Raw genomic sequence first — 14,013 nt, forward strand, 5'->3', positions numbered from 1 at the left:
TAATCCTCAACGGTGTTTGAAATCAGAAGGCAAAGAGAAGCAGCGACTACAGTTTTATTAGCAGATAACTCAGACCACAAAGCAGAGAGGCAAATGAATGAGTTAGCGAACCGAGAGTATAGAGTGTGTAGAGTGTAAATGTACATGTATATATAGGGAAATGAATGGATCATCAAATCAATTAAGCAGTTAATAATAAAGCTAGTAGAAAGAATATATGCGTAGACGGTAAGCAATGTTCAAGCATACATATTTCATACAAGCACAACAATAATAAAGGTACAATAAGTTGTTATAGTACGGATGACTTTGTCCGCTAAATAAGTTAACAAAAGGGCTTAACTGAATTAAATGAGAACAAACTCGATTGCACATTAGTTTCTATAAATCAACAAAATATATCTTTCGTCCTAGCGTTAAATACAAACCTATAAAGATTGATGTTCACTTTTTATGACACTACTCTATAGTAATAGCTTGAGACAGACATCGAACACCTTTCAGTGTTCTACAATGATGATCTGACAAATGATAGTTTAGAACTTACTGGAATCCAAAACTACCATTAAAAATTTAAGAATCTTACTTAAAGTAAAAGAAATTCAATATCTCAAGATAATATTAAATATTCAAGTTATCAATGAAAGTTGATATCAATTATACGTGATGCATTGTTTACCAAAATGTCAATCCTTTATAAATTATCCATCTAAAAACATCATTATCTATTAGTTCTTACAACATAATGTTAAAATGCATAAGATTCATAAAATCAGAATTATAGAATTATTAAATAAACCAATTGATCAAAGATATGAGTTGTAAATTATTTTTACTTGACACCAGTGTCAAAAAAATCTATAACACGTATAAGGATAAGGGACTCTTCACATTGGTGTAATGAATCTTTAGCTAGATTATAAGTTTATATTGTTATTCTATTTTGAAATAATTCATTAACAGATTGTTTGTAAACATTATATTAGATTGAATCAACTTTAAAATATCATATAAATAGTCATCAATATAGGGTTGTAAAGATTATTATGTTTTTAATTAAAACTTAGATAAATCGTTCGGACATGAGACCGAACACCCTGGTTTCCAATCCTGTTCACAGGATTATAGATGCACACTGCTGACGAGTCCCACTATAGGGTGAAACGGCCATCCAATGCTTCTAGGTTAACAATCGTGGTCTAAAATCAATCAATTTCATTTATTTATTTTATTTATTTAAACAAATAAACATTGGTACGAGGTGGCACCAAACAGATATGCGCCACATAAATCAGTCGATTCATGTAAGGGCTGGGATACTGCCCGAGTGTGAAAACCAAAACAGGTGATTTTCTTAGAGGCCACACCCGGAGCCTTTGACCTGAAGGTCTAATCCACAAGGCAGTGGAGCAACGTCAGAAGATGCAGTCCCACGGTAGCAAGTGACGAACAATAGGTTCACACGCCATTTGTTCCTTCAGGATACTGGAGCCCATGTACACCATTGGTCTGGAATCAGGGTTTTCCAACTTCCCTAGATGGATCCTCCATATCCACCAACCCGGCTAAAGAGCCGGATATTTGCTTTTCATCCTCTCATTTTCGTAAATAACGCCCCTGCCGCAAGAATGTAGTGAGTAGGACTTCCCTAGCACTGGTTGTATACACGTGGCCGTATGAGCGCTTTTGAGAGAGAGAGAGAGAGAGTTGACTCTCCCCACTCTCGGCCGTACCAAGGCATTTGGGAATCGATTCATGATCTCAATCAAAAATATAAACAATTATTAACATATACAACTTCATAAGATATTCACACAGATATAACCAAATAGTTAAATCGAAAAAACATTTATTTCATAGTAATAATAATAATTATTATTATTAAATAAATGGTACCGTTTTACAATTAATGACAATAATTTTTTAAGAAAAATTGTTTTCTCTTTTTCTTTTTTTAAGAAACTATACAACTATTTACATAAGGTTTATTTCATCTACAAATTTTTTTAAACATGTCATTATGTATTTATTTTATTGCCTATATAGAAATGAGGTATTTATTTAAATATTTCAATTTGATTGGTTAATTGAAAATATGATTTAAACAAATCAATTGTCATTAAATTTAAATGTTGACATTTGTCAACAACAACAACAACAACGACAGCAACAAGAAAAAACAAACAAACAAAGAATATCCTAATTTTTATAACTGTTACGTAATTCTTATAGATAGTTACTTATACATTTCATTATTATTTACTTGAACATCACTTTGCTCAATGTTTCAATAGTTTAATGAAGCAGTCCTTTTATTTGTTTGTTTGTTTGCAACAATGAAAATTGAACGTTAAGTTTTTTATTTGAAAATGAAAAGAAGAAAAATCTACAGTTTAAAACGGTATGTTAATATTTACAAAAGATAGAAATTAGAAATGATTCCGGTAAACTGGAGTTTTACGAGTCAGCATTATTATTATTATTATTGTTTTCATTAGTACTTCCATGACCATACGTCCAAAATCCATCAGTATCAGACTTACGACCTACAATAGGTGCCACTTTTGGACAATTCCAATAAGCATTGTATAAATCTTTGGCTTGTTTAAATCTATAATTCAATGAAATCTGTTTATTATCTGATATTTTTTGAACTTTATGATATAAATCTGTTATGTCGGATGATGTATTATCATTTTCATTAGTTGAATCTTCATGAGATATGCTTAAAATATGTTTTGACTGTGTATCATATTGCTTTAGTGTTACTTCTTCATAATCTCCTATTTGACGATTGTCTTTTAGGTTGTTAATTCTATCCACTATTTGATTGTCATTATCCCTGTCATCTTCATCGTCACTCTCTTTGTCAACGTTATCATCAGTGTGATAAGAATTATCAAAATTTTCATGCGGTTTAATTGATATTTTATCTAGTTTAGGTATTTTATCTGTACAGTATTTTAAAGTATCACACGGATATGTATGAAATTGATTAGTTTTCATTGTATATTTATTTATTTCATCACTAGTGATATCATCATAGTTATTATTTCCAGATGGAATATTGCCTTCTTCTTCACCACCATCATCGTCATCATCTTCTTCATCCCCATCATCTTCATCAGTGTCTTCGTCATTCTCATTGTCCTCCCCCTCTTCATCATCAACTTCTTCCACGTCGTTGTCGTCGTCATCATCATCATCACCATCATTATCACTATCATTATGAATAACTTTTGTATAATCCATTTGGTTTGCATGAATAGAATCTAAATTATAACAATAACTATGATCATTGGATTGATTTCGTGTAATTTTTACATTTTTATTAATTACATCATATGATAATGGTTGATCTAATAATAAATCATTTAAATATTGATGAATCGGAATGTTTGTTTGCGATTTACATTTATATTCTAATTTAGAATTTTCTAAACATGGTGGAGAAGTAGAAGAATGATGATGGTGATAATAATTGTGAAGACGATGTTCATGATGTTGATGATGATGATGATAATGATGAGGTAATGATGTTGAAGAGGAATGATCAGATATCAAATGTGCTTTTTCATTTTTCTCTGAATATTTCTGATGATAATTTGTTAATGATTGTTGTTTATAGTTTTGTTTCTTAGATTTTGATAAATTAAAAGCATCAGATTGTGTTTTTTTCAATGATTTCAATTTAGAGGATAATGAATTAATTTTATTTTCAATATTCATTATTGTTATATCACGTAATGTTATATTACCATCATCAAAATATTGTTGATTTGATAAACGTAATTGAGGTGATTCATTTCTCATAGTTATTAGATCAATTGAATTTATATTATTCATTTTATGTATTGGTGTTATGTCTTGAATATTATTTTGACGTTTTAATTTATTCAATGAAGTAGGTTTGAGCTTTTTATTTGGAAATTGTTTATGTGAATAATTCTCTGATTTAGGATCATCAGAATTCATTAATCCTGGAATAGTAGTTATCATTACATCATTATTATTATTAACCAAACAAGTTGTATTATTCAATGATTGATTATATTGTTTCTGTGGAATGAATTCCTTATCATGACAAAGTGATGATGACGATGATGATGGTGATGATAATGATTTTGTAGATTTCAATGAATTTTGATGATTATTTTTTGTAATAGGTATATTATTAGTTGAAGTATTTATAATATTCGGTTGTTTTAATATTGAAGGACTAGATTTTGATAGAATTTGTAATGATTTTACACTATTATTATTATTTAATGGTGAATTAGAAGAAAATTTAATATTATTTAATTTATTTGGTGATTGCTCAATAGGTTTTGGTTTAAAATATCTATAAACAGGAGTTAAACGTATTGAATTAGATTGATTTAATGGATCATATTCTACAATATCACCAGAAGCAAAATCAAATGATGCATAACAAGGTACAACTAGACAGGAAAAAAGAAATAGAAAACAAACAGTAGTATAAGTTTATTTATTTGTTTGAAATTTATCTATCATTATAGAGGTATATAAATAGGAAATATAGTGATGAGTTAGTTGTAATAGTAAAACTATAAGTGTGTTTGGTTTTTTTGATTGAATTTCAAAAATGAATGATAACTATCACTTATTACATAAATTATGATGATTAAAAAATATCATTGTGCTCAGAATGTTAAATATTTTAGCGAAAAAAGTATTTTCAATTATCAAATAATAAGAATGATAATGATTAATGAACCAACGGCTCACTTAGGTAATATAATTGTGAAGGGGTTTTGTGGAGATTGTAATAATTTCAATAGTTGAGATCATGAGTCAATTGAAGCTAGACCATCATGGAAAACTTGGAAGCACTGAATGGCAGTTTCGTCCTATTATGGAACTCCACAACAGTGTGCATCCACGATCCCGCCTCGCAGGATTCGAACCCAGGACCTATATATATATACATGCCTAAGTAATCATAGTAAAATAGATAGGGATATTTCGCTATTACTCCTGCATATCGATGCAGTGACAACGATTGTTCTCACATTATTTCACATCTGTTAAGTCATTAATAAGGGTTAAGTAGACAATGATAATTCTCCTAGAAAACTATTTCTGCCTATTAAGAAAATTAAAGAAGATACCATTAGTTTGGATAAGTTCCCATTCAAATTATTGAAATTAATTAACGATATTCTTTTAAAAATATTAAAATTGATGAAACAATTATAAGCCTTAAAGAAAAGTTAATACACCAACTAAACTGATCAAATTCCAATAGCTTTCAATACTATTATAACAAAATATTATTAAACCAAAGAAACATTCTATTTATTAGATGAAAAATGATTTCAAAAGCAATAAATCATTTTAGTAATCCCTATAAGCTCAATCTTCAACCGAACTTTTACCTAATCAACATTGTTAACAAATATGTAATGTTTAATTACATCCTAAATGGGAAATTAAATGTATATTATAATATGGCTAGCCTCTATAGAGTATAACTGAATATCATAATTATTAAGTCTAACTGATATTCGACTAAATTTTGTTCAGTATTAGTGATTTTGAGATGGTGAAGATTTTTAGCTTAGGTGGATGATTTTGATGGAGTGTTGTTCTCTCAGCTGGACTTCAGAATAACGATGAAAGATACACAACCAAACAACGCAGCTCAGAAAACAAAACTCCATCAAAGTATTAATGATTAGAGAAATTTAATTGTATATTAGATCATTCAAACCATGCCTTTTGGCCGATGTACACTCATTATTACTATTGTTATAATTAGTAGAAACTAAATATTTTATTTATAAGCTGATTTGCATTTTGTATTTTTATTTATTAGATATGTGATTATTATTAGTAAATCTATTCATCAAACCGAAAATCCAACATGATAGAAGAGATAATTCTTGGAAATATTTTTTCACTAGAAAGTAGATAGGAATTAAGATTTATTACAAAAAACAATTCTATGGCTCACTTTATAGAATTAGAAATAAATCCCTATATCAAATGTTTCCTATATAAGTTCTTAAATAACTTTTCATTAATTTAGGTGGCTTTTTATAGATAATAACAGGTTGTATTTTGATTTTGAACAAGATTACTATATGTTGACATTCTCAAAGAACTTGGAGCATTTTGAAAGAAAAAAACACTTATTTGTAACGACAGTTTTAAGTCGACATATTCTTCTTCATATGGACGATTTAAAAAAGTACCGAATATTGATTTCAACAGACTTATTTTAAGCTGAATTCAGTCAATACTTTTGAGAAAAAATCAGTGATTCTCAATAACACGATAAAAGAGTAGAAAAATGGTTTATATAATCAACACTCTGGTGGAATTACTTTGTGCGGAAAATATCAACGTTCTAAACATCATACCAAAGCAAACTATGTAGATTCATGAACATATTACAAACATATGGTCATGAAATGAAACACTGGTAAATACTTTATTATTAATTACAAGTTGGAAACATTTACGACGTATCCCTATTTTTAATCTAATGATTAGTAATTAACATAAGATTTACTGAGAAATTAACACCGATACTTCTGATTTTTGTGCTATCACATGAAATCATATTCCTAACCACAGTGTCTAATCTTGCCAATCATATGGTCAGCTGAATAGTCATAAGCACCGTAGAAACCGGAGCATATATATGCTCTTAGTTGTCACAGCACAATACAAGGTGTTGAGAGATGAAAATATTAAGGCATATGTCAGTGTAGTTGAAGTAGTAACCTTAAAATATTAGTAGAAAATTAAAGGCATTGAAGATATGATTTGAGTAGGATGAGTGAATTTACAGAATAAAAAGTATAAGTATTTCAAGACAAAGAATGGATACAATACAACTTCTGCAATCATTTGGTGAGATGACATTGAGGATCATAACCAGGTAATTTACATCTGCTTGTATATTCCAGTCCAGCAGTAAATGACTTTACGAACTGAAACAAAGTCTCGGTCTGACTATCTATAGCCTTATTTCAACCTGTTTCCATGTCAATAAGTATCTTGCGTCAAAGATGATGATTGTTAGGTAAACCCAGTCAATGGAAATTCACTACGTTGTAAATAGATTCACTACAATTACTAAATGCTAACTATTTCCAAAGTAATAAAAATGTCTCAGAAGTATGAAAGATTTTGTGAATTAAATAAGAGAATTAAAATCAGAACTATACAATACATTCTAAGATAAATAAATGGAAATTTGAAAAAACATAATCAAGGTAACATTTACTTAAATCTATCAGTCATAAATTATTAGATATTTTTTCTCAAAGAATAAACAAATAAAGAAAAGACTGACAATAACCAACAACAAATTCAATACTGATTGTGATATTCTTTTTAGATTCTACATTTTAACATGAATTGTAAATGAGAGACATAGAAAGAAAGAGAGAGAGAGAAACAAAGAAAAATGGAGGAGGCGGTGAGGGACACACAGAAACGAAATGAAAGTAACTAAAATAGTCAAACATGTATCTAATGTGAATAAAGTTTACTAAAACTGTTCTCATCATTACACATACACACATATATAACAGTATTCATATAACGAATATTATTATTCAGTTGTAGTAAATGGAAACAACCTAGCGAAATTTTTAAAGTGAACAGATCATGACAATAAAAGAGAAGTAGTATAGAGCAGTAATTCGAACAAAGATTATTTTCTCAATGATATGTATACATTTGACTGACATGATGTAAATAAAAATAATAAGACTAAACTAATCAATGAAATACAGATTGGTGAGCAATCTGATCATTTCATTTTTATTTAAAGAACTTCATAAAGGATTCAAAAAGATGAAATATTTAAAGGAACAATTGTTTGACAATAACTTCTTCATCATTCTCTACAGTCATAAATCAATAATGATTGTATTACTATTGTCAAAATAATTTACACGAAGTATATGACAATCATATAATGTTTGTATTTGAAATTAGTGTTTCGGTTAAGGATGAAATAAGTTTTTTTTTTAAAAAAAACGTGTTATTTGTAAATTGAAAAGGATATTCAAGAAAAAAAAATTAGGAACGTTTGTTAAAAAGTGTTGAGTTATGACCAATATGTTAAGATAAATTACATGAATGAATTCACATTTTCCTCATCTAAATTTCCAGAGGTTGAACTTCTACCAGGTGATCCACTTGTTGACTTAGAATATGTCAATGACATAGTTCTATTTGGTGAAGACTCTGACAAAATGCAGTCTTCTAACCACTGTAAGCAACAATGCAAACACGTTCGGCATGCGATTCTCCCCCTCGAAATGCAAAATGTTGCTTCAGGATTGAATTGCATCGCTACGTGAACTAATGATAGGGAGTGAAGTAGTTGAGTGTGTCGACCGCTTCACTTATCTTGGAAGTCTCATCAGCCCTTGTGGTCTGGTGTTTGACGAAATCTCAGCATGGATACAGAAAGCTCGACTAGCTTTTGCCAACTTGAGCCATTTGTAGTGTAGGCGAGATATCCGTCTATCAACCAAAGAACGGGTTTACTAAGCAGCAAATCATTCCATCCTACTTTATGGCAGTGAAACATGGCCGGTAAGAGTAGAGGATATTCGTAGGTTACTAGTATTCGATCATAGGTGTGTTCGAAACATTACTCGTATATCGTGGGACCATCGAGTAAGTAACACAGTTGTTAGGAAACGGGTACTAGGTAAGGATGGCAAATCAATTGATGAAGTAGTGAAACTTCATCAGTTGAGATGGCTGAGACACGTTTTACGTATGCCCAACCACCGACTGCCTCGACGTGCTATGTTCAGTGGTATAGGAGTAGGTTGGAAGAAAGCTAGAGGCGGCCAAACCAAAACATGGCACAAGTCCATGAAGTCACTGACAAGTGGACTGAGTCATGCTGGTAGGTGTAGACTACCTGATTGGGGACCGCTAGATGATGGCAACCGATGGTTAGAGACCCTGAATGAAATGGCTCAAAATAGTTTTCAGTGGCGCAGGTGCATCCACTCTTTGTGTTCTCCCAAATTCTAATCTTCTGAATTCTTCATGTCCGTTTTTTTCTCTTTCCAAATTTATTTCACTGGATTATACTCCTTGAATAACACCTTCAAACACTAATCTTTCCGATTAGTGCTTATGCTCCTACTAGCTCTATCACTATAGATAGGGTAACTTGAACCGATGTGCTTTCGTACCTAGTTCTACGTTGTTATTGACTGACTGACCTAGTTCATTAGGATGATAATAAACATGGTAATAGTGTTATGAAGATATGTTTTGTAACAAGAGGTATATTTATAGGGACCTGAATGTTAACAATAAATAGAAAGGTTTTAATTGCTCACTGCTGTCTGAAATTTATACGGATATCGTTGTTCAGAAAGAAAAGGAAAGACTTAAGATTGAACCAGGCAACTTGAAGCAAGAATCTCCATTGAACGATGTGTTTTCATAGAAATTATTATGACATATAAATTCATGTGAATTAAGAAAGGCGAATGGGTAAATCAAGATTGAGGTAAGGAAGAGATCAACATAGAAGAGGATCGAGGATAAGTATTTGTAACATGTTATTTAGGTATGACATTGTCTGATTATAAGCCATGTAAATAAAGGATTCGAATATATATCCGCTCTCTAAGAATAACCATGATGGTTTCAGCTATGTAGATGAGCCATAATCTTGGCCCACATGCAGACTGTTTAGGATCTGATACAAAATCGAGAAAACTTCGTTCGTTTTATTGTAGTCTTCACTAAGTACTAGTTGAGAAAGGATAGTGTTATTAAATTTTATGATTAATTTCCATCCATTTTGGTAAACGCTCGAGAGCACTCAAGGATAAGACGCTTTGAATACAGCCTATGCTAATAGCTCCATAGAAACGTCCGAATCAGTATACACACAGAAAAACCCATCATCAGGAATGGATCTTTGATTAGTAGTGTGAGTAATGGTTTAGTTGCGAAGATAACATACAATTTGACAGCGTTAAAAGTTCTTTCATTAGGTTTTCTTATGTGACGTGTTAAGATATCCCCCGCTATATCCTCTTTAGAGTCAGATATTAGATAATGAGTTTTATTATCCCTTCGTTTCGCTTTTTGTCTTCTATTTCCGTTCTTATATTTATTTACTTGTCTGTATTTATTCTGGCCATCGTAATAAAATATTTATAGATACATCACTGCATTATGATGAGTTTACTGAAAACAATTGTTCGCTCAAATATTCCATGTATGTACATAAATTCACCAATAATGGACATTTCATCTTAGTGTGTAACTTTTAGGTAGTGGGTATCCATGACTACACCAGGGTTCAAATCTGAGACCTTCGGCAAATTTCATAAACTCCTGTAACATTGAAAAATACGTCTTCATTAATGATGAATTTTAAGAAGTGATTCTTGGAGTCGGAATGAAAGGCTATAACTAGGGAAGTACGATAACATCGGATATAAAACGATTGACCACCTCAAGTGATGAACGATCGTTGCTCAGTGTCATAAAACGATTGAAATTAGGCATGTAAAACCAGTAAATGCTGACTAACTGGTCTGAAGACTAATATATCTTTGCGAAACGCAAAGACCTTGAGTTCGAGCCCTGGTTAGGTCATGTATTCACATCACCGATGAGTCCCATACTAGAATAAAGCAACCGCTCACTACTTCCTGGTTCTCAGTGATTATCCCACTAGTATCGGTTCGTGTGTGACACAAACTATGAAAATTTAGTTTTCTCCACAAAATCCTGTGTCAATACCTCTAGATATATTTATTTCGTTAGAAAGATAATTGTTATTTTTGGGTAGAAAACATATACATTTACATACACACAACTTCATACATACCTTCATGTATACATGCGCTAAATACATCTTAAAAACAAATTCAAGTCATAACAGCAATAGGCAGAATTAACTTGGAAAAAGGCAAAATGTGACAGGCAATATAGAAAGATAAACAAAGTAACATACCATAAATATATTACACAAAGACAGATATATGGGAAAATTTGTTACAACATCATCATCTACTACTATTTTCCCACTTCATTCCCCTATTTTAGCATTTTTTTTCTCCATAATCAACAAAAACGTACCAATTTCAAACTACGGTTATTATTTCTTTTGACCGTTACCATCAGTCTTATTATTAGAGGAAAAATTTCATTACTCTTAACATAATTGTTACATTATGTGCATCTATATGCGTGTACATATATATATATCTTTGAAAAAATATATGATTTGTACACATAGCTGTGTAGTTTTTTGTTGAATAATGTTAAAGAAAAAAAAGATAAGTACAAAATTATATGTCTAATAATTGAAAGAAAAACAAACTTTTCAATGACTGATTTTTGTTGTGTACCTGAGAAATTGATAAGAACAACTGTTTTCTAACTGTCACATCATCATGTAATTCTTTTTTACTTTTACATAGTAGGCTTCTTCCTTTTGTTGCCTGTATACCACACACTCACACGCACACACACATACTTTCTCGCACTCATCAGGGCCATCAAGTAAACAGCCAGAAGAAAAGCACAAATGGAAGGAAACAGTAAAATAGATATTATTTGGTTTGTCTTTCGTTAACTCCCTTTTTTTTAACATATTATTCGTTGGTAGATATTTTCCTCTGATGTCTTCAATAAAATAAACAGATTATTATGTTATAATGATCAATCTCTAATTGGTTTCTATATATATAATATTCGGTATGTAATGTAAGAAAGCATCAAACATTCGTCTTATCTATTTGTTTTCCATAGAAATATTTGTCATGTTGTTTATAGTCGGTAAATCATCATGTCTGTTTGATTAGATTGATAATTAGATAACTCATCTGCTGACAACTGATTGATTACTTGATAACGATTGTTGTCATATTTACTTAACTTTTATTGCTGGTGAAAATCTCTCGTTGTAGTTGAAATACGGACACCAATTCTGCTAACTTGACAGCACGTGTTGTACTGTTACGTAGTTGAAGAAAGTCAACAGAAAATTCTGGACGAGCTTCAGTCGCACAAGGTGTATCAGTTCGTTCAAGATCGCAAGTACAGCTGAATAATACCAAACCTAGATCCGGAATTTCTGGTTGATCACTCTTAACCATCTGACACCTCAGCTTACTGTATACTGTGCCGAATCTCTCAGACTAGTGATCACACTGCAACATGATTGATAGAACTCGATCAGTGCAAAAGAACTAAAAACATAACATTGTTTAAAACTCAGTGATCGATTACTTGATATACTCTCTTTAATATATCATTTATTCAATTCAGACAATAATATGATAAGAATTGGATTAAAAAACTACAGGCTTCTTTACGGAAATGCTTGCTCAAAAATAATACCAGACGTTTTAACTCGTGTTTCATATCACGAATATAAACTAACGTAGCACCATGTTAACTGGCAAGTCGGATTGAAAATTTCTCAACCTACTTTCCGCATACTTTCTCCTCTTTTTAAAACAAACAATATACTTGATATGAAAGGGACTTGAAAGAACACTTAATCGAGTATAATCATCAACTCATTGGGCTATGCTTTGATAAATGTTAGTTTCAGATATTTTTCTTTCAATAAACTTTCGGGTAATACATAAGTCACTGGTGCTGAAGAGCACAGAATAACATCATTCACACTTATTTGTCGAGAAGTGATAAGATGCTCTCAAGATGATTTATTTAAGAAAATTTATCATTACTTTTTGCTTTACCTATAATTAGAATGTGTTGTATACACGACGAACCATTGATCAAAATTGATTAAGTTTCAACTATAAAGTTACAATAAGGCTGAAATCGGTTCTAACTTGTTCTATTTAGTTAGGGATAATATTATTCAACCCTTACATTAAAAATGTATGACTTACTCAAAAGATATTGTTGTGTTTGATGAAGACTGACAAAATGCAATCTTCCGACCGCTTTAAGTAAAAAATCCAACCGTATACGGAATGTGTTTCTCCCCTACTAACTACTGAATATCGCTTCATGACTTGGCTATGTCAACCCCAGAATCAAAAGTAGAAAATGAGATACTTGAATCTCTCGAACATTTTATTTATCTTGAAATTCTCATCTTCTATTAAGCAATAATGTTTGAAGAAATCCCAGGAGGTATTCATAAAGCTCCCCTGGTTTTTAACACCGTAGGTCACCTTCTTTGAAGGCTTTATATCCGTCTCTTAACCAAAGAGTGAGTATACTGCTCAGCAGTTCATTTTTCTCTACTTTATCAAAAGACTGATATATTTCATTCATGATCAGAAGCTTTAAAAAGACATATTGGTGAACAAGAAAACAATCAATAAGGCTTACCTTCATCATTTCCAATGAACGATGTTTCTCTAGTTGGGTCAGAACCGATTGTAATTGGGATTTGCATACAGTGATCATGCTTACCTTCTCTATCACCTTGCATACGAAGTCGTAACTAAAAAGGTAAATAATGGTTTAAAAGTTCATATAACTAGTTGATCTTAGTTAACCAGTCATTAGGAACCGAGGAGTAATGAATAGCTGATTCCTCCTAGTGTATAAACTATCACCTGTGTTCAAACACGACTGAAACCAAGAAATTCAGGTACCGAGGCGAGATCTTAGCCTCTAAACCACTCAGCAGGTATTCAAGTGTTTACATTTCTAACTCCAGTTAGTTAACGATATTCACACTGATTCAATTTAACCTATTTACTATTTATTTAAGAACATTTTAATAATTATTTATGGTCACATTATTGTTTGAAATCCATTCAACGAATATAAATTGCAGGTTTTTCAATACATCAACAAAAGCTTAACAAAGTTTCCGATTAAATAATAGTTAGAATACAGCTTGTTTTTAGCCATACTATGCCAATTTAAGATAAAAATATTTTAATAAGATAGTCATTTAGTTGGTAACAAATGATTTATTTTGGTTTTAATACAAAATTTGCAAAGACGATTGATTGCAGATTGGATCTGTCAAAGATTAATCTC

At 31.1% G+C, this 14,013-nt stretch overlaps 1 protein-coding gene across 2 annotated transcripts in view; it reads right to left on the minus strand.

Moving 5' to 3' along the window:
- Nucleotides 1-1,896: 1,896 nt before the first annotated feature.
- Nucleotides 1,897-14,013, minus strand: part of MS3_00002725 (uncharacterized protein) — a gene marked incomplete at its 3' end in the record, with an annotated part of 59,435 nt that continues 47,318 nt past the window's right edge. Inside the window, exons 5-6 of one of the 2 annotated variants that reach the window (XM_051210343.1) lie at nucleotides 13,351-13,465; nucleotides 1,897-4,442 (exon numbers count right to left, since the gene is read on the minus strand). In XM_051210343.1, the coding sequence (XP_051070329.1) occupies nucleotides 2,458-4,442; nucleotides 13,351-13,465 (2,100 nt within the window). The remainder of the gene's footprint in view (nucleotides 4,443-13,350; nucleotides 13,466-14,013) is intronic. The other variant, XM_051210344.1, reaches the window with a different exon arrangement.

This window comes from Schistosoma haematobium, chromosome ZW, assembly GCF_000699445.3.
Source record: "Schistosoma haematobium chromosome ZW, whole genome shotgun sequence".
Classification (NCBI taxonomy): Eukaryota; Metazoa; Platyhelminthes; class Trematoda; order Strigeidida; family Schistosomatidae; genus Schistosoma; species Schistosoma haematobium.